At 38.6% G+C, this 19,540-nt stretch overlaps 1 protein-coding gene across 1 annotated transcript in view; it reads right to left on the bottom strand.

The window, feature by feature from the left end:
• Positions 1 to 18,041, bottom strand: part of LETMD1 (LETM1 domain containing 1) — a 34,620-nt gene extending 16,579 nt beyond the window's left edge. The window contains exons 1-7 of the mRNA XM_075199321.1: positions 17,898 to 18,041; positions 13,181 to 13,332; positions 11,124 to 11,239; positions 9,459 to 9,541; positions 3,274 to 3,460; positions 1,671 to 1,772; positions 49 to 201 (exon numbers count right to left, since the gene is read on the bottom strand). Coding sequence (XP_075055422.1) covers positions 49 to 201; positions 1,671 to 1,772; positions 3,274 to 3,460; positions 9,459 to 9,541; positions 11,124 to 11,239; positions 13,181 to 13,332; positions 17,898 to 17,977 — 873 coding nt within the window. The 5' untranslated portion in view covers positions 17,978 to 18,041. The remainder of the gene's footprint in view (positions 1 to 48; positions 202 to 1,670; positions 1,773 to 3,273; positions 3,461 to 9,458; positions 9,542 to 11,123; positions 11,240 to 13,180; positions 13,333 to 17,897) is intronic.
• Between the last annotated feature and the right edge of the window lie 1,499 nt (positions 18,042 to 19,540).

Below are 19,540 nucleotides of genomic sequence, written 5' to 3' on the forward strand. Positions count from 1 at the left end.
CAGAATATCTTGGAAGACATTAAATAATATAATTAACAAGCATCTCACCCTCTTTACTTCTTCATCAGTGAGTTCTTTGACCCCAAGTTGGAGCAGTGCAATGTCCAGTTGGTGAATCTCAAAGATGTGTGACATGAGGCGTCGCTGAAGGAAAAAAGCTGGGAGGTGCGGTGTCAGGAACATGATGCGACTTAAAGATTTCTGTACAAAACAAAACACTGCATCAGTAACATGATGTCGCAGGACAGAGGTCCTCAAACTTCAAATATTAAGGTTTTGTGCAACTCACAAAGGAAGACAGGCGGATATGTTTTATTTGCTGAATCAGTGATTCAAATGTACCATACTTCAGGGAGATCATCCACAAAGCATGCATTTATGGCGAAGTCCACAAGCACAATCATAGAAGCAACGCAGACAGTCATTGTAAATATAATAATGATAGATGGGTATATCTCTCTGTAAAACCTCTGTTAATGCCTCATTAACTGAGCATATGTCAAAGAGTGACATAGGAAACCAAGATACCTACTGAGAACATCATAGGCCTGATTCATTTAAAAAAAAAAAAAAAAAAAGTAACTTTGCACCTTGGTGCATTGGAGGGGGGAGGTAAATTTAAAATGTGGGGATAGATTTAAGGTTGGGGTAAGGCATGTCCTATGTCAACTTTAAATTTCAGTGTATATATAAAGCGATCAAGTATTTGTGTTACATGACAAAACAGCCAGTGTTTAACTTATGTGCTACATAATAAACTAAATCAGGCCCTAATATTTATCACTCTAAACAGATGTTTGGCTCTGGATTTATAAAGAAAAAAAAAAAAGTGCACCAATTTACATCAATCTTTCATGTAAACAAGTGGAGTGGAAACACTAACATTTGTTTTGCTATGTTTAAATAAAGTAAATAAAAAAAAACAGTAAATGTAAAAGTGACACCTTTAAATTACAAACAAACAATCTAAAACTACACTGCAGTCTTTAGTGGTGCCGAGAGCTATAATAGAATTATTTATATATGTGGGACAAAGACATTGGGCATATAAAAGGATACATGACTTGGGTGATATTAGTGTTATTTTAAAGAAGCGTGTATAACCCTAGTACCACTTACTTAAGTCCAGAGTATAACATGACTGCGTACTATACCCTGCATTACATGCTCATAAAGCCAGCAAACAAATATGACTTAACCATTTAATATGCAAAATAAAAAAAATGAAAAAGGTTGTATAGGGGACTGTGTAAAGGACATGATGACTTTTGAGCCTGTTCTATTAAGAAAACATAACCCATAGCTGTATGTTGGGGGTTCCTCTGCTGAGACCTCCCTTCCTTGGTTACATCATTTCACAGACATGATCAGATATGACAGTACCAATGCATCAACTATTGGTGCAGAGACTTTCAAATCTAATTAGGTCTGAAGTCACGGACCAAGATGCCATAATGGAGGACGGGCCTCCTCTGCAGACTGGGTCCTCCTGCATGGAGGACAGAAGTCCCCGGGTGCAGGGAAACCCACTACAGTTATACATTTTGAAAAGCACATGTTCAAAAATAAATATTTGTTAAATGACACTGCAGCAGTTTAGTCCTAGGGCAGCACATTAAAGGAAACCTGAAAGGAGGCTTGTAGGGTTGCAGTCAGGGAAAGCGCCCTACCATTTGCTGGACATGAAGTCTGCTCATACAGTAAGGTGGACCTGAGAAAGCGTCTCTGACATCCTGGATCTCAGTTACACTTGGGTGAACTCCACGCTGCACCTAGAATGAAAGATCTGCTTAAGATGAGCAGCCCATCTACTGCACAAAGATTACAACAAGACAGATATAAAGGGCACAGCAACAAGGTGGGACACAAACAGGACTTCTGAAGGATACATCACAGAGATCACTGACACACATGGTAAATGGGTGAGTGGAGTCCTTGGTGAATACAGATTTGTACCCACTGCTTGGAGGTGCCCCTATCATGGGAACAATCTACTCCTCCAATTCATCGCTAGATCTCGTCTGTAAGGCTATTTTCCCTTTATAAAATACAGACTAAAAAAAATCTATAAGGTTTAGTGAATTTTGCACTGCCTCCCTCAGGTGACATCTTAGTTTATAGTACTTAAAACTATAATTTGCTACTGACAAGTTTATTATGGTATTTATATGTATCACATATATATCACACTGCCGTCATAGGCAAGTTGGACTTTCAATTGTATGAGCTACAGCTTGCGTTCCATATTTTCTATGTTGTCATCTTTATCCAAGAAGCTCCTATAGAGTTAAAAAATTACTTTACATTAAAAAAAATGTGCATTTGTGTCAGTTTTTTAAGAATGTGTTCCAGAGATCTATATACTATCAGGAATTGGAAGATTGGACGGAGATGAAGGATGCGAAAGGAGGGAACTCTTTTGCTAAATCTCCTTTTACTATAAGTTTCCTTGCATTGGATGGCATTACGTCAACGAGGATCTGCAGTTATGTTGGGGTGCACTAGCACCTGTAACTAATTTACCAAATCTGCAGGCACACAACTCAGCTCGACACTACATTATGCATCACTGTTTGTTTACTTTATTTCTTTTGTATGGGGCACGATGTGTTTATTTTTATATGGTTTTTATTAATCATTACAAACAAAACTAATAAAAAAACATAACAAAAGAATGACTTCCAGCATTCACATACAATATGTCCAGTGCTGCCTTTTCCGTAATTATCCACAAAAATCTCCATGTACCTTTTTCTTTTTTTCTATAAATGTCACTCATTATGTCTTTTGCTGTTCTACAGTATGATTCTCCTTTACAGCAGTGTTATGTTGCAGAGAACCTTTGTGGTTTAAATCAAGGTGCTTTAATTTATTTAAAAAAAAAAAGAAAAAGATATCCAATGCCTGGTATCTCACACAACATCATGAGACTGTCCCTTTTTATTCTAAAATGGTATTCTCCAGAAACGCCGTTTTAAAGCTGTATGAACATCAATAAGTATACAATATAGGTATAGAGCTATATGTTTAAAGATGGCTAAGTGATGGGATGAAATGGTAGGAATCATGGTTTCTGGGGGGGAGGGTTGTTGTCATTTTTTAATAAATACACTCAAAATACCTGAGAATACTCTCAATGTGTTTATTCCTGAGTTAAGTGCACCTGCATACAGTTAAACCTCTGATTGCAGGCTTTGTTTGGCATGTTGTTATAGATGACCCAGGCCTCTGCAGCATCACAGACCACAAGATAAAGCCAGTATTAACCAATACCTGTGTGACCAGCTGTAACATCTGATTCTGTAAAGGCTGCTCAGTCACCCTAGGCACAGACTTTACCAAACTGTCCATCAAGTCTGTATAGACTCCTTTCCGCAAATCGTGATAAATGTCCAAAAACTCCTCCTGCTGTTTTGGAGTCCAAAAGTGTCGGATTAGCAGCTGCCGAGGGAAGAAATACCTGGGGACAGAACAGAGGAAGTGGCCTTAATTTTATTTCAACATTTGTCAAACAAATGTTCAACAATAATGGAAAAGTCTTAATATTCATGTATACATGCACTATTCCATGTTATCCAGAACAAATCCATGTCTCAATGATATAACATCACTATTACTGTAGCAGGGCTTCTCACTGGAGCTCTGCACAATAAGAAAATAGGGGGGGGGGGGGGGGCATGGGTGGGTAAAAAAGTTACAACCAGCATAGATACTTAGCTGAAAACATGATCAATGACAAAAGCTTTTTTTTTTTTTCAACCAGACCAATATAAATTATAAAGTGCTCACTGTAAATGGAGAAAATATCACTGTGAAAGGAATTGATCAGTGGATACCTGGATCACAAATAAGACACAAAAATGTACTATATGTTCCAGATTTAGAGGGGGGCATCTCATTCATGAATAGCTTATCCAATGCAGGAGTGGTAGTTTTATTTGTAAATGTTTATTGATTTTTTGGAAACAGGGCTAAAGGAAAACAGGAGAGGTGAATCGTACAGGACATAGAGAGGGGAATGGATGGAAGTGTTATATAATTTGTGTGATACATAATGTAGGATGTTAGTTACTTTATTCTGTACATTTTCCAAAAAATGGTTTAGGATTGAGGAAACAGAAGAACGCACGGTCTACTTCTAATACGAAGCTATATGACATTTGGATGCGCTAAGGATATGCCAGACTAGTTGTGTATGCGCTTTGGTATTCCTGGGATTAATCTGAGGAGAAGGGAGAAGTAAAGGTAACATGGCAACTTTACTCCTGTGCGGAGTGCAATTAGTTTACACAAATCCTGCCAGAACCGCGCTATTTTGTGGCAGCACCACCAGATGTGGGTCAGTGTGCGGTTTAGAAATATTCAAAAGCACATTGTCCGCATATTGTCCATAACTACTTATGCTCAGCTCTGTTACCAAAAATTCTGGCATTACTGCAAAGTCACCAAGACAGTGGTTCCATGATCAATGCAAACATTAAAGGTAATAGAGGGCAACCCTGTCAAGTAATGTTATAAATTCAGAAGGGGGTGGAGGTGGACCAATTAGTCAAAACTGCTGCTCTGGGGTTGAAATCCAGAACCACTACTGCCTGTAGAAATCTGCCATCTGTAATTCTGTCATTCCCTTGCTAGACAGAGTTACACACATGAAGGTGCAAGTCGTGCTTCTTGCTGCATTTGATAAATGCATTACAAGGTTAAAGGTTTTTTTGCTTGTTTGTAGCAAATATATGATCAATCACTCTCCTGGGGGTAAATGTATCAAGCTGAGAGTTTTCCGGCGGGTTTGAAAAAACCAATCAGATTCTAGTTATCATTTAATAAGTACATTCTACAAAATGACAGCTAGAATCTGATTGGTTGCTATAGGCAACATCTCCACTTTTCGAACCTGTCAAAAAACTCTCAGCTTGATACATTTACCCCCTGGTGTTATCTGAGGCCTAGCAACCCGGTATAAACCCCAATTAGTCGGGAAGGACAACAGTGGCAATCACTGGGGTTAGGCTCCTTCTCTCTCTGCCCTAGTGGTGGCCTCACTGAATTTGGCGCCCTCCACGATAGGGTTAAATAGATTAATCAGCATGGGAGCGAGAGTCCCCACAAATGTCTTGTAGCATAGAGCTGTTACTCCGTCTGGGCCTGGAGCGGCTCAATTTCTGAGTTCCTTATTGCTTTGGCTAACCACTTCCTCCGTAATTTCCTAGTTGAGCTGTCTAGCCTGTCCGTCTCAAAGACGCGATAGACAGCAGGATCACAAGTATTCTTGGAGCTTAAATTTCAGTGTGTCAGAGTCCTCTCTGTTCATCTCAATGGCAAAGTATGCACAATTAGCATGGTTCAGAAATCCTAGCTGAGGGAACAGACAGACAGTCACCTGAGCTGAAAGGCAGAGACAATGAAGCTGAACCCAGCACCCAGTCCACTCATCAGAAGTGCATTCATGTATGGCATAGGTGTCTGGGACACAGGCATCTAGATGCAGTTGATGGACCAAAAAATGACTTCTGATTTAGTTATATCACCTTGCAATATACTCATGAAATGTATCTGCTGCAGTAAAACAAAAGCTATAAGTGTGCTGCTGCCTAAAGCAAGTCAGAGTAGAGGAAGTCATAGATTAGAGCCATATATTAGAGAAGATCCACAGTGACCGTGTGTGGGCCACTGGGGACAGAAACCCCACCTGGAAACAAACACTGTATAACTCATTAGATGAAACACAAAAGAGAGACACTAGAAAAGCCAGAAATATCATCTAACAAATTCCAGCACGTCTGCAATGCACCAGACCGATAATGGAGGAGAGTGTACTGATAAAGGGGCAGCTTATTCAACATCTGCACCTCCAGCCAAAAATGGAGTTGCAGAAAAAAGTGCAGTCTTGTATAAATGTGAAAATATGTGCTCATGGCTGTCAGCCTTCCAAACAATAATGCTGCAAATCTTTATGAACATCCCAAGAACTCCAAAATGGGGTAGGGTAAAGGGAACAAATCAAAGCTTATATCATTTTAATCCTTAAACCTAAAAAAAAAAAACCAGACAGTAAGACACAAAGGGCTAGATTTACTAAACGGCGGGTTTGGAAAAGTGGAGATGTTGCCTATAACAACCAATCAGATTCTAGCTGTGATTTTGTAGAATGTACTAAATAAATGAAAGCTAGAATCTGATTGGTTGCTATAGGCAACATCTCCACTTTTCCAAACCCGCCGTTTAGTAAATATACCCCAAAGTGTATTTAGAAAAAATCTTCCTCACCAAAAATTCTGACACCAGCAACCTCACACTCCGCAACAACCTTCAGATCTGTGCTCTTTATCCGTCACCATCAGCTGAAAAGATAGTGGCTGCACACTCTGTAGATATCTATGGTCATTGCCGATCGTGACAGCAAGATTTGGATGACATTGTTCCATCGTTGAACGAGATTTTTGGCCCGGTTTAAAACTCAAATCAAATGATACGATGTGCTTTGGAACGATAATCGTTCATCGTTGTAGAGTACACACTTACGTGATATCTGGTCGAACAGTCGTTTATCTTGTGATTGGCCCGATAATTGGCTGAAAAATCTGTAGTGTGTACCCAGACTTAAGCTGAGTACACACTACACAGTTTTCATCCAATAATCGGCTAAATCAGCCGACATACAACCGCTTGTTCAAAAGTCGGGTCAGTGTGTGCAGTGACACGATGGTCGAAAGTCTGCCCAAATGGACGATTGTCGCCTCATTTGGTTGGTCGTACCGTTTAATATTTTCGTTCCAATCTCGTTTCCGCTGTGTAGTGTGTATAAACTTCCGACCGATCCACAACAGCGAGTACGAAATTACATTGCTCACGACAACATGCCTGTAAAAAGTCGCTAAAGGGACGTCCGCTCTTCCCTTTATCGTCCTAAACAGGGATAGTGTGTATGCAGTCCATGGACCGAGCGATCGGAACATCGATCGCATGTAAAATCGCTCGGCATAAAAAGTTGGTTGAAATTTCTGTAGTGTGTGCCCAGAATTAGTCCTGGTGAATACTGCATGTACATATCAGGAGCCTGATTTACAGTTAGAAGTAAAGCCAGGTAGTAGGTACAATGGTGCACCTTGGAAAAATTATGTTGTACTGCAGGCAGGGGGATTTAAACTCACATAACTGCAAAGGGCAAAGTAGATCACAAGAAAGAATTCCAGCCTGCGGACTCTCACACAAGACTTACACACAAGCAATACTGCAACTCTGGAAGAGATCGATTATTCAGTCCATAAAAAAATGAAACATGGACATTGATTCGATTACCCCAAGCTCACAAAGCACTAGGATGTAAATGGACATTATAAATAAATGTTGATAAATAAATAATTGATTTGAATAGCAATCGGATACTCTGCAAAGCTTTACAATGGAGAACAAACATGGTACTAAAACAAAACTGGGTTTTAACAAACAGAGAAAGCAGTAAGAGGGCCCTGCTTACAATCTATAGGCAAAATAAATGGATAAAGCTATGCTCGTTGCTACAGAATACATGTTAAAATGTAAAGCACACAACAGTGAAAATACTCTCTTATGTAGAGCAGCTAACAAAGAAATGCATGTACACTGCAATTCTGTATAGAGGGCAGCATTAAGATCTAGATATAGAGCAGAAAAATCAGAAAATAAAGACCTGGGGAAAAATCCAGCTGTACAAACCATGTTGAAATGCAAAGGGCAACTTTATTTTAGCACCAGTATTTAGCGTTGAGGTAGGATCACACCCTTCCCAACTCTAAATCTGTCCGCACATTTTATATCCCCCCCTGCCTGCAGCACTACATAGTTTTGCCAAGGTGTAAAATTGTACTGTCTAGTTGGGCTTACTCCTAACTTTAAATCACGCCCGTAATATGTACATGCAGTATTCATCAGGACTAAGGCTGGGTACACACTACAGGTTTCTCAGCAAATTAATCGGGCCAATCACAACTGTTCGACCCGATATCACATAAGTGTGTACTCTACAACGATGAACAATTATCATTCCAAAGCAAATCATTTGATTTTTAGCACAAATCTGAAGGTAAATCGTGTTTAGTGTGTACACATGAATCGCCATGCTGATCTAGACCTTTTTTTTTGTAGTCGTTGGTAAAATCGTCAGCGAAATCGCGGCAAGAAATTTTCTGAAGTGTGTACCCAGTCTTAAGGAGATCCCTGTCTATAGTCTAAGTAAGAATACTATAAATATGTTCTCTTAGTTTACATGGATAACGTGTTAATATGTTATGAGCATTTTAAGACTATGGGGTTGATTCAATTCTGCCGTGAATAACGCAGCGTTAACAGTATTACCGTTAATACTGTAATTTTAACTTGGATTTAAAAAAAATCCAGTAAAAATCCAGTGTTGAAATTACCATATTAAGGGTAATTATGCGCAGTTTTACCGTAATAACTGTAATACTGCTAACGCCGCGTTATTTGTGAAAGAATTGAGTCGGCCCCTAAGAATTTAGGAAATAACAGCTATCTTGGAATAAGAGATGAAGATGGTGCTCTCCTATTGAATCAGAAAGAACTAATTAAGGAAATATCAACCTTTATGAGAATAGAAAAAGCAAAGGAATGTATACACTCTTAGACAGCCTGAATGGTGAAACAGGAGGGGGGCATAGTTTGCTAATTTTATCTGTCATCTACAATAATAACACCAGACATTGCTATTGTAGTGGAAAGGCTGTGTAAAATGTATTGCACCTCCATTGTAGGGTTACTGGAATTCCATAAAACGTGTCATCAAATAACAGATTGTGATTTCTTATCCTGTTTCTGTTATACTCCGTTACTCTGGATGTGTTACAGACAATTCATGCTACTAAAATTGTCCTGTACACACTGAATACGGGAGAGTTCTTGTTCCCCATATAGGCAAACTGAGGGGGGGGTTCCTAGTGCCTGGAAACCCCCTTCCAAGCCTGGGACACTGTATAATTGAGGTGGCTGGACTCTGATCCTGTTTCACACGGCTCTGCTTGAAAAGGGAGAGCTGCGTGCACCTAACAGTAGCGCACACAGCATTGCCCATGTATATTATTGGGATAGGAAGAGTTGGAGAGTAGCCAAGCACTGTCTAAAATTATAGCCATGCACCCATGCATTCTTGTCACGCCCACTGGCGGCGTGGTGTGGAAACCCCCCTCTACAAATTCTGCGTTTGCCCCTGCCTCGGGTGTGCCAATCTGTCCTCATTTACAACGATCATGAACCTACAGATCAGTAGTCTAACGAGTGAAATAGAACATCTTAATGTACTCAAACATGTATTTGTACCTCCTGGCAGAAGGCAGCCTACTGCCATCACACACTCATCAATGCAAGATTTACATTTACCTCTTACCAAGCTGCATTTAAACTACACAACTCACAATAAGCTGATCAGTTTCATTTAACAGCACAAGGCTGCAAGTTATACTTACATCAAGACAAAGACTAGGTAGTTGGCAAATGGTGGAATTGAAATAATCATCACAGGGAGGGCTTTTATAATATCTCTTCGGAACTAGAGGAGACAAAGAAAGGCTATTTGGGGGGAAAAACACACTAATACGGCCTGCAAGGAGTAAACAAAGTACTAAATTTACCAGTAACATTTTTAACACCTAAATATATACAGAAACAGAATCATATTCTATCACAACTAATATGTGGGCATTGAAATTAAGGCTAAACATGCTTTCTTAAAGACCACTTAATGCCAATTTTCTTTTTTAACCTATAATTTCTACAATTTTTTTTAAAAAAGTTTCATTTTCAAATTACATGTAGGGATAGGGGAGGGGAAACACTTACTGTAAAATATTCTCGTCATGAGTGGGATTTTACAGCTGTTTGTATACTTTTAGTTTACTAGCAAACTGATGATCCGCTTTGTTACCACGCTCAAAGAAAAAAGGTTTCATTCAAAGCAAGGCCTTCGCTGATTCCCCCTCGTGTGGACTATTTATTCACATGTTTTCTGATAATGTGTTCTCAAAGGGCAGACACGTGCTACCCCCTCACTTAATTTTCTTGAAGCAACTGATACAACCAATAAGATGATCTCTCAAGGTAGCCTCATGGGCTTCCTATTCATAACTCATGGTTTATATCAGGTGTAGTGTTTCTCATAGAGAAATCTCCAATTCTTGCCATAACATAGCATCTAACAACGTGGCGCGGTCTGACCCGGTAATCAAACCACTGTTGAAACAATACTTGGGAAGAGATTGATGCACCAATATATAATCCATTTTGGAATATGCAGAATGATTATGTGAGAAAATGGTATAAATCACACTCCAGGGGATACTAAACACCCTTTTAACAAAAATGATGTAGCCTAATAGACAAGTGTTCGCTTCACTTTGAGGAGCGTTATCATTTGGCGCTTAGTACAGAATGATAACACATTTACAGGAGTGAGGGTGTACAAGCTCTTGTGTTCCATATTTTATTCATTGGATCTATTAAATTTGGAAGTGAAGGGAAGAAAAACACCACGTGCAACTGAATAGCAAGTAATTTGTTATCTGCATTCAGACCACAGATGCTGCACTGTGTAAAAGAATAAATAATAAAAATATAAAACAAAACACCCCCAGCGTTCACCAATCTGGATTGGTTTCCACTATAACAAGGGGACCATAAGCATGGCATTTCCCTGCTATAGTGAAAACCAACCCCTGTCTGGTCAACGCTGGACTGTTGCTTCATTGGGGAGGGTTGCTCCAAAACAGCATGACCCAGAGGCTACCGGCCACGCGCTGAAAAGGTCTCCTCCATTACCATACACACAGACTCTCTGTTTAAAGGAGAAATCCCGGCACAAAGCAATTTTAATCCGAAACATTCTGCACCCAATTAGCAGATCCATGCCCAGGGAAGGCTCAGTGTAACTCCTCCATACCAACAACACCAGTGCACAATAAAGTTCCACTTTAAACAACGATAATGATATGACATCTCTTACTCGCATTAAGTGCCTTACCAGAAGGGCTTGTGAAAGACGTATAGAATCGAAAGATCTATTAAACACTTGTTTAAATATGTGCCTTAGTTTCTATATATGAATTAGAAAGATTGGCATATTTATACGAACGTACCTGTCTCAATTTTTCCATTTCCCTGTAAGGCAATTGGTGATATGGTAATTTCTGACTGTTCATTTTCTTGACGATCCTTCTTACGTCTTTTCCATCAACTAACACCATTCGAAAACCTGTAGAATATAGACCACAGAAGATGAATCTATATGACAAGCTGAATTAGGAGATGTGTTTGAAACTACAGCAAATTCCATGATATATAAACACTAGCAAAAGTAACCTGGGGCCTGATTCATTAAGGATCTTAACTTAAGAAACTTCTTATTTAAGTCTCCTTGACAAAACCATGTTACAATGCAAGGGGGGCAAATTAGTATTGTGTCTTGCACATAAGTTAAATATTGACTGTTTTTTCATGTAGCACACAAATACTTGATAGCTTATTTGTACACTGAAATTTAAAGTTGATATTTGTGTGCTACATGGAAAAACAGACAGTATTTAACTTATGTGCAAAACAGAATACTAATTTGCCCCCCTTGTATTGTAACATGGTTTTGTCCAGGAGACTTAAATATGAAGTTTATTAAGTTAAGATCCTTAATGAATCAGGCCCCTGGTTACTGTGGCATAACAGTTGGCAGTTTTAGAGGTCTACTTAAGGGTGGAAGTGAGGCATCATAACTGAAGTGAACTTTTGTAGTTGCAAATTGTGAGAATTCAACACAGATTGCTGTTTTTCACCATCATATGGATTCGAGACAAAGTACAAAGGTCATTATATGAAGCTATAGAACTGAAACTAGTGTGGATAAGCACAGATCTCTGGATTGACTTATATCATTTCATCAAAAGCGGAACGTTCCCTATAGCATTTTCTATATAGATAGTCAGCTGTCCACTGACTAATTAAGGTTGGAAACTGACATCATATTTTGGTTATATGCAGTTTTGAGTACAGATTGTCTGAACCAATCTGATATGTTATGGTGATACTCTGGATATATCACAGAGAATTGGGAAATCACATGAGGTCATTTTATATGTTATATTTCAGATAATGTGTATGTTTGTATGGAGGTTAAATAAATGTATTAAATAGCACACAAATACTTGATAGTTTATTTGTACACTGAAATTTAAAGTTGATATTTGTGTGCTACATGAAAAAACAGGCAGTATTTAACTTATGTGCAAAACAGAATACTAATTTGCACCCCTTTCATTGTAAAATGGTTTTGTCCAGGAGACTGAAATAAGACGTTTCTCAAGTTAAGATCCTTAATGAATCAGGCCCCAGCTTTGCAAATGCACAAAAAATGAAGGTTCATAGATCTCTTTGGAGAACTCTCACTCTGATACACAAAGCAGCGCTTAATGTTTTCTTGAAACATTCAAAATTCAACTTCCCAGAGAATTTATTGAATTCATCAAGAGGAAAAATGTCAGAATATTCACCTTTAGGTTAAATTACAGATTAGGGCTACACTAGGGAATTGTTTTGTGATTAATAACATTAGACAAAACACATGCTCTCTAACCAATACATTTTTTTGGGCCAACTACGCAGTTTAAAAATTGCATTTGTTGCTTGTCAGTGTTCAATGTGGAAATTTAGAAGTGGCGGTATGAAAAATTTGGAATTTGAATATGGAATTGATAGTAGGAGAAGTGGTGGTATGGCATACTACCATGTACTAGACCACTTCGACCACTGTTGCTTGGCCAATATGGATGCATTATTCACAGATCATGTGATCAGTCTTGCGCAATCGTTAAAAATCGCTAGTATAGTCTAAAAGAGCCTGCTTTTTAATCAGTACAATGGGGACACCACATGTGGTTAAGCACTGAGACCACTGATCCCTTGCCTGCTGTGATTTAACCTCACTTTACATGCTTCTGCATTCTCTACAGAACCTGGCTCATACTTGCACTGCTAAAATGAACTCTCTGTGCACAAAGACAAAAAATTACATGAAATTTGAAGTCAAATTATACCAAACCCATGAACAGTTTCTAGGCTTCATATTATCCTTGGTGTTGAAGTAATTTAGGACTCTAAACATTAGAATTACCTGGACAAAACATCGAACCTACTGCACAATGCTTACCTTTCGTAAAAGTGGAATATAATATATAAAAGTTTGGAAATGTTCTTTCCAAAAACTGTTCATATTTTGCATTGAAACTTTTGGTCTTGGCAGCAATTCGAGAAAACACAGTTTGTGGTTTCTGGCTTGTTGATAAGTGGCACGGCTGATACCTGTTAAAACAATGAGCAAGAATTGTAAGTACAGCATTGCAGCTAATATAGTCACTCCACAATTCCTCGCACCACTTTCATTTGTCAGCAAGTTCACTGATAGTAAAAGCAAAGTCAAATCTTATACAGCAGGTGGCTTCTCATGTGCATAATATTGTCACTGCAGCCATTAAGAACTATACTAGCTTCAAATATATAAACTATATAGCTGGAGAGGTTTTCAGAAAGGCTTAAAAACATTATTTAACAAAAAAGTTTTAATTTTAATTTATTTACTACAATTAGATTGAATATAAAATGTATTGTCTGAGAACATACAGTGGACATTAGGGTTTGCTCATTTCTTTAACAAATACATTGTTATTATGAGTTTTTAAAAATAAATTTTTCACTCGTCATTTTCCCAGTTGAAGGATCACATTGTAGCACTCCCTATACCAACTTATGTACTTCAATGCCAACTTATGCTAGTTGGCATTGTATGCCAACTAGCATAAGTGGGCAATGCTTCCTTCCCTCCGCCGATACTCCTCCTTTCCGGACCAGGAATAACCGCTGTACATTGCTTAACTCATTTCCATGCAACAAGTGCTTTTAATAGGAATCTGGTTATAAATGGCTGAGCTGGCTCATTTAGCCCACTATACACATATGAGTTGAAGTTCAGTCCTACACTGGCACCCACAGCAGCTGTCCCTTCTGCCAATCAATTAGTCTCCAGCCTGCTACAGAAAAGGGCAAACAACTGTGCATGACGACCTTTGTACTTGTATCAATTCTCCCAAAATAACTTCTCTTTATTTCACAAATGGCCACTACTATTTCACTGTATCAAGTTGAAAAAAATTCTATAAATAAAATGGTGCTACATATACTAAACTTCACAGATTACCCATACTCCAAATAAATGATACAATTATACAGCTGCCAACTGATCCTGATTTCCAAGGATAGTTTCAAGTCTTTGTCTCTGGCAAAAATCCCATTTTCTCCCTTCCAAGAATGAAGAACTGCACAGTACCACTTCCCTCTCTCACTGACAGATGCATTCCTTACAACCTTACTCGGTATGACGCCAAAAGTAAAGTGGATAATCATCAACATTTATTTATATAGCGTCAGCAAGTTTCGTAGCGCTTTACAATTGGGAACAAACACGGTAATAAAACAATACTGGGTAATACAGACAGAGAGAAGAGAAGACCCTGCTTGCAAGCTTACAATCTATGCGACCCACATCTCATCTATTCTTAAGGCTCATAGCATTTATTACAAGTGGTTTTAACCTGTTTTACTACCGTTTTTAATGCTTCTATAAAACATGTAAATCGTTAAGACATTATACATCATTGTTGCTAGTTTCACCATGCCCCACTGCTACTAACACTGCGGTTTTCAAAAACCATTGGGTTTGATTTTTTCTGCATTTCCTTAGGGAAGCCCATAGTGAGCTCCAGTAAGTTCTCACTAGAACAAACGCATATCAAACACGTGCGCATCTGTGTTGTATTTTTACTTACATTCAAAAGAACAACTCCAGCGACTAGACGACCTTACTGATAATTTAGTTGTTTGTAAAACCTTTGCTTTCCATCAAGTGCAGTTGGGAGTTTTTGGAATATATCCGAAGCGCTGTGATGCTTGAGATATGGTCCTAAAATACCCCTCAATTCACATGTCTCCCTATGAGAACACGCCAGGTATAGGCCCAGAAAATTAGGACTACTTTATTGTCCACTCTCCTGGATGGAGTGTGAGGGTAAAAAGAAAAATAAAAAGCCCATCTGGATGTACCATTATATAGCAGTTGGGCTTGAGCATGTCAACCACTTATTGGAGGTCTGGGCATACTAGGACCTGTAGTGCACTAGAGAAATTTATTATATACATCTATTTTACAACTCATTATCCCAGCCCTAGTGTTACACAGACAGGGGCTGGTTAATCGTTGGGGGAAGCCACTTTTTTTTTTTTTTTGCGCTCAATCTCCTTAGGGAATACAGCCCTATGCTGACTGGCCTTGTCTGGTTGTCAATATAGCAGGGGGAGCCCATTCTGTGGGTTTCCCTGCTATAGTGCAAAACTGTCCTGGCTGGAATAGCCGAGTGCTGATATTGTTCATTTCATGGTTTTTGTCACCTTGATTTTGACAATACCAGCCTAGGCTGACAGCACTAGGAGGGGTTTGGCTTTTTGGAGAGGGTCACACTTTTTAAAATTGTATATATCGTTTTATGGCTCATAGCGCATGATACGCTTTAGATGTATAACTAAAATGTCAGCATTTCGCATACTATTCAGCGTCACATGTATCTTATGATTTCAGGAGCTTATCAGAGCGTCGGATATTAGAAATAAAGTTGTGATTTTGTTCCCCCATCATACAGCAAGATCACCGTCAGCAATCCCATTGAAGGACAGTGCAGCCACCGTCTATCAGAGTAGTCACAGACTGCTGTACAGCCCCAGTGTTTTTCTCCACAAGGTGTAAACAGTGTTAGCCGACTACAAAATAATGATGTAAACGCTGAGTACATGTATATTTATACATCATCAAGATGGTGCTGGACATCACAGCTATGAATGGGTAACTTAGAATAACATTATACTCTGCTCCTGAACAACCCCACTTTATTCATCATTGCAGTTACCTGTGCAGAACTAACTGTTCAAAATGGTATTTGTGTGTTAAACATAAATTATTTCAGTAAAGTTTACTAAAATAGTATATTAATGGCGAGTGTTTTAGAATGTTACAATTTTCTGAGCAAGAAATTGGTGCGTTTCAAAGCAATGATATACTCAGATATCATGGGATGAAAGTGAATGTGGATCACTGTTCCCAATTCCATCACACCAAAGCTCTTCCACTATCATAGCAACATTTTTTGGAAATTGTGTTATACCCCGTGGTTAGGTAATGTTACATATAAATCATATCTGCCAGCATGACCAGTTCAACTAGGGCACATTGGTCCCCACACTATTTTTCCACTTATTTACAAACAAAACACACACAATTAGGGCTTCTTTAGATGATTGTTTATTAGAATTTGCTCCTGCCGATTAGCATCAATAATTAAATGCAGCCTAAAACTAATATGAATTGAAAATAAGTGCAAAGCAATGGGTCCTGGGATGAAAAGGGTCATTTTGGCAGGTATGCAGATCATATAAAATGATCTCTTTCCACCCAGCACAACATACTCTGTTCCTTAAACTCCGGTCTCATTTACCATTGCAGGTACAAACATGGCAACAAAACACTTTTCATGAGGAAGACATCAGTCTGGTTCAGGATTTCACACTCATGTTTCAATAAATGTAACCTGGACTCACAAAATATATGGAAAATCATAATATAAACAAATATCTCCCTAATGAAGTGGATCATGTCATGTTCTCTCTGCAGTTTCCTGGGCTGGATTGATTAATAGTAAATTTATACTCCGGACTGTAAATTAGGGACAAATTAGGCCACACCCCAGATCTGGCAAACTCACAATCGTTCTGCCCAATCCATACCTATTTCCTTATAAGTTGCAATCTAAAAAGAGTGCTTAAAAATGAGACTGTACCACAAGACATCAGGGGGTAAATGCATCAAGCTGAGAGTTTTACCGACGGGTTTGAAAAGTGGAGATGTTGCCTATAGCAACCAATCAGATTCTAGCTATCACTCTGTAGAATGTACTAAATAAATGATAGCTAGAATCTGATTGGTTTTTCAAATAATATTTTTGAGGCTCAGATATCTCACTTAAATTTTATTTTTAGATGTTTTAATGTAAGCGGGTTTGTCTTTCTGGTGATGAGACACAGGAGCACAAAAGATCAGTGGTCAATACATAATTTCCTCTCATCATAATCTAGGCATGATCTGACTTCCAGTCACCCAGTGTTTAAGGGTTCCACGTGAGCGTTTTGCAGCTCTACAATGAATAGCAGAGAACAAAAAACAATATAGTAGCTTAGGGGAAAAAAAAACAATAAAAAATATAAAACAAAAACATAATAAAAGACATGTCCATAGTCTTCAACCCTTTGACAGCGTAATAACTGTGTGTGCCAGAAAGACTTCCCTGTTCATTGTCATGTTACGCTGATGGTAGTATCCTTGCTTCAGCCTTACTGCTGTATGACACATCTACCCTACCATATAGGCAAATGTATTTATAAAATTGAATAAGCTAATAACTAGTAGTAGTATTTCCAAAAGTGCATTCGGATCCCATACAACAATTAGTCATTTTTTTTTTTTTTTGATAGCATTATGTCAAAGATACACCTGATCAGTAATCATAAAATGTCGAGTCATCAATTATTTAAACACCTTGAACGGCGTGGTAGATTTATATTACACTTGGTGTTGGGATAATTGAAGACTAATTTTCACAATTACCTAATAGTATTAATATGTCCACAACGCATAAGTTAATCAATGGTTTCACCTGTGCATTATACACAACAGGACTATTACAGACCATAGGAAGCCAGCTGTTTCCGTGTCCTGTCCCTTTATCTCCGTCACTACATAATACACCGGCTTACTCCCGGTTACTCACAGCATTAGGACACACTTCCTCAGGCACCGATCGCCTCTATCCAATAACGACGGGCACATCCTAGTCCTGTACAGCGCCATGTTTCAGGAGGACGCAGCTTCAGACATCTGTAAGGTCGATAGAGCAGAGGTCACATGTGAACAAGTGACGTCAGCAGCTAACTCGGTGCCCTCAACAAACATGGCTCCTGGAGACAATCCTTGGCACTAGGGAAGATAAATGCGCGGACATTCCCCGCAACAGGGATGTGACAGGAGCGTCAACTCTACAGCGTCTCTTCTGCAAGTTGCCATTTGGTCCAAATTTCTAGACACAATCCCAGTTTTAAAGGTGTATCTATATTTTTAGTATATACTTATACCAATTACACCATAAAATATGTATTGGATATAACTCTTTTTTTTTTTTTTTTTTTTTTATCTTTTTTCCTGACTTTATCAAATAAAGAAATATAAAATTTAAATTTTGGGTGGAGCTTAAGTAGTTACAATGAAAAACAAAAAGTGCCTTGTAATCTTCTAACAAGTTGAGATGGTGTTGATGTCCTCCCCAGTGAACTTATTGTTTATTTATTTAAATGCATTTGTTTCCATACCTCTCATCAGTCCCACAAATTTTGTCTCGGCTCAAGATGTTGGGAGGTATGTACCTGCTCACCATGGTAAACAGGTATCATGTGACCAGGTGCCTCTGGTGCCCAAGCTAGTTACTATTCCACATAACTAGGGAAACCCAGCGGTAACTGCTTTAAATTAAACTGAAATGTAATGACTAAATTACTTTAACATTGAAATTAGTTGTGTTGCAGCGATGCTTATCGTTTGCCGTGTCGCAAAATATCACCATACGTACCTGAAACTTGTCTTGACCTAATGTTTGGGCATCTTCAGTCTCTAGTTTTTCGACTTTGCGCATCATCATTAGGGTCTGTGCAAGAGGGTTCACTTGATTAAACATAGTGTTAAAATCGTTCATATTACAGTTTGGATTTCTAGCCATGCGGTGCTCACTTGTCTGTTGAGTATTGAGGATATAAAGGATATATATATCTGGATGCAAGCTTCCTATTCAATGATGTACAGCACCATGTACTTTAAAAGTGTATGTGTGGCCAGATAACTCTGAAATGTTAGTTTTGAAAGACGTGTAGGCAAATGCAGAGTTGTAAATGAGGATTTTATGGAGATAATGTACGTAATTTGGGGGTATTTGTCATAAACAGTACTGCTAAATATGGGGGAACAACCACATCAGGAAACCTTTCCATTGTGACAGCAGTCTGAAATATAGCTGTTAATCTCTACCAAAAGGTGTAGAGCACCACAGTTCACACATTGCACGTCCATAGGACCCAAAGAGTAGTATTGTGGCGAATATATCACGTCCAATGCAAGAGGCATATCGATTGTTTTTGTTCTACGTTAATTGTGACGATAATATTCTTAACTGTAAGATCTTTGAACCACGTGCACTGGGCGACCTGTAAAGGTTTTATCATGTTGACATCCTTGAGGGTGGCCTTTTGGCATGTTTGTTGTAAACAAAGCGGGGTTAAGTGAATAATGAAATAATAACACAGTAGTCCGTGATTGAGGTCCCTGCAAAACACTCTGATATATGTGGCTGCAAATAACAGTTTCCAG

Source organism: Mixophyes fleayi, chromosome 2 (assembly GCF_038048845.1).
Source record: "Mixophyes fleayi isolate aMixFle1 chromosome 2, aMixFle1.hap1, whole genome shotgun sequence".
Lineage (NCBI taxonomy): Eukaryota > Metazoa > Chordata > Amphibia > Anura > Limnodynastidae > Mixophyes > Mixophyes fleayi.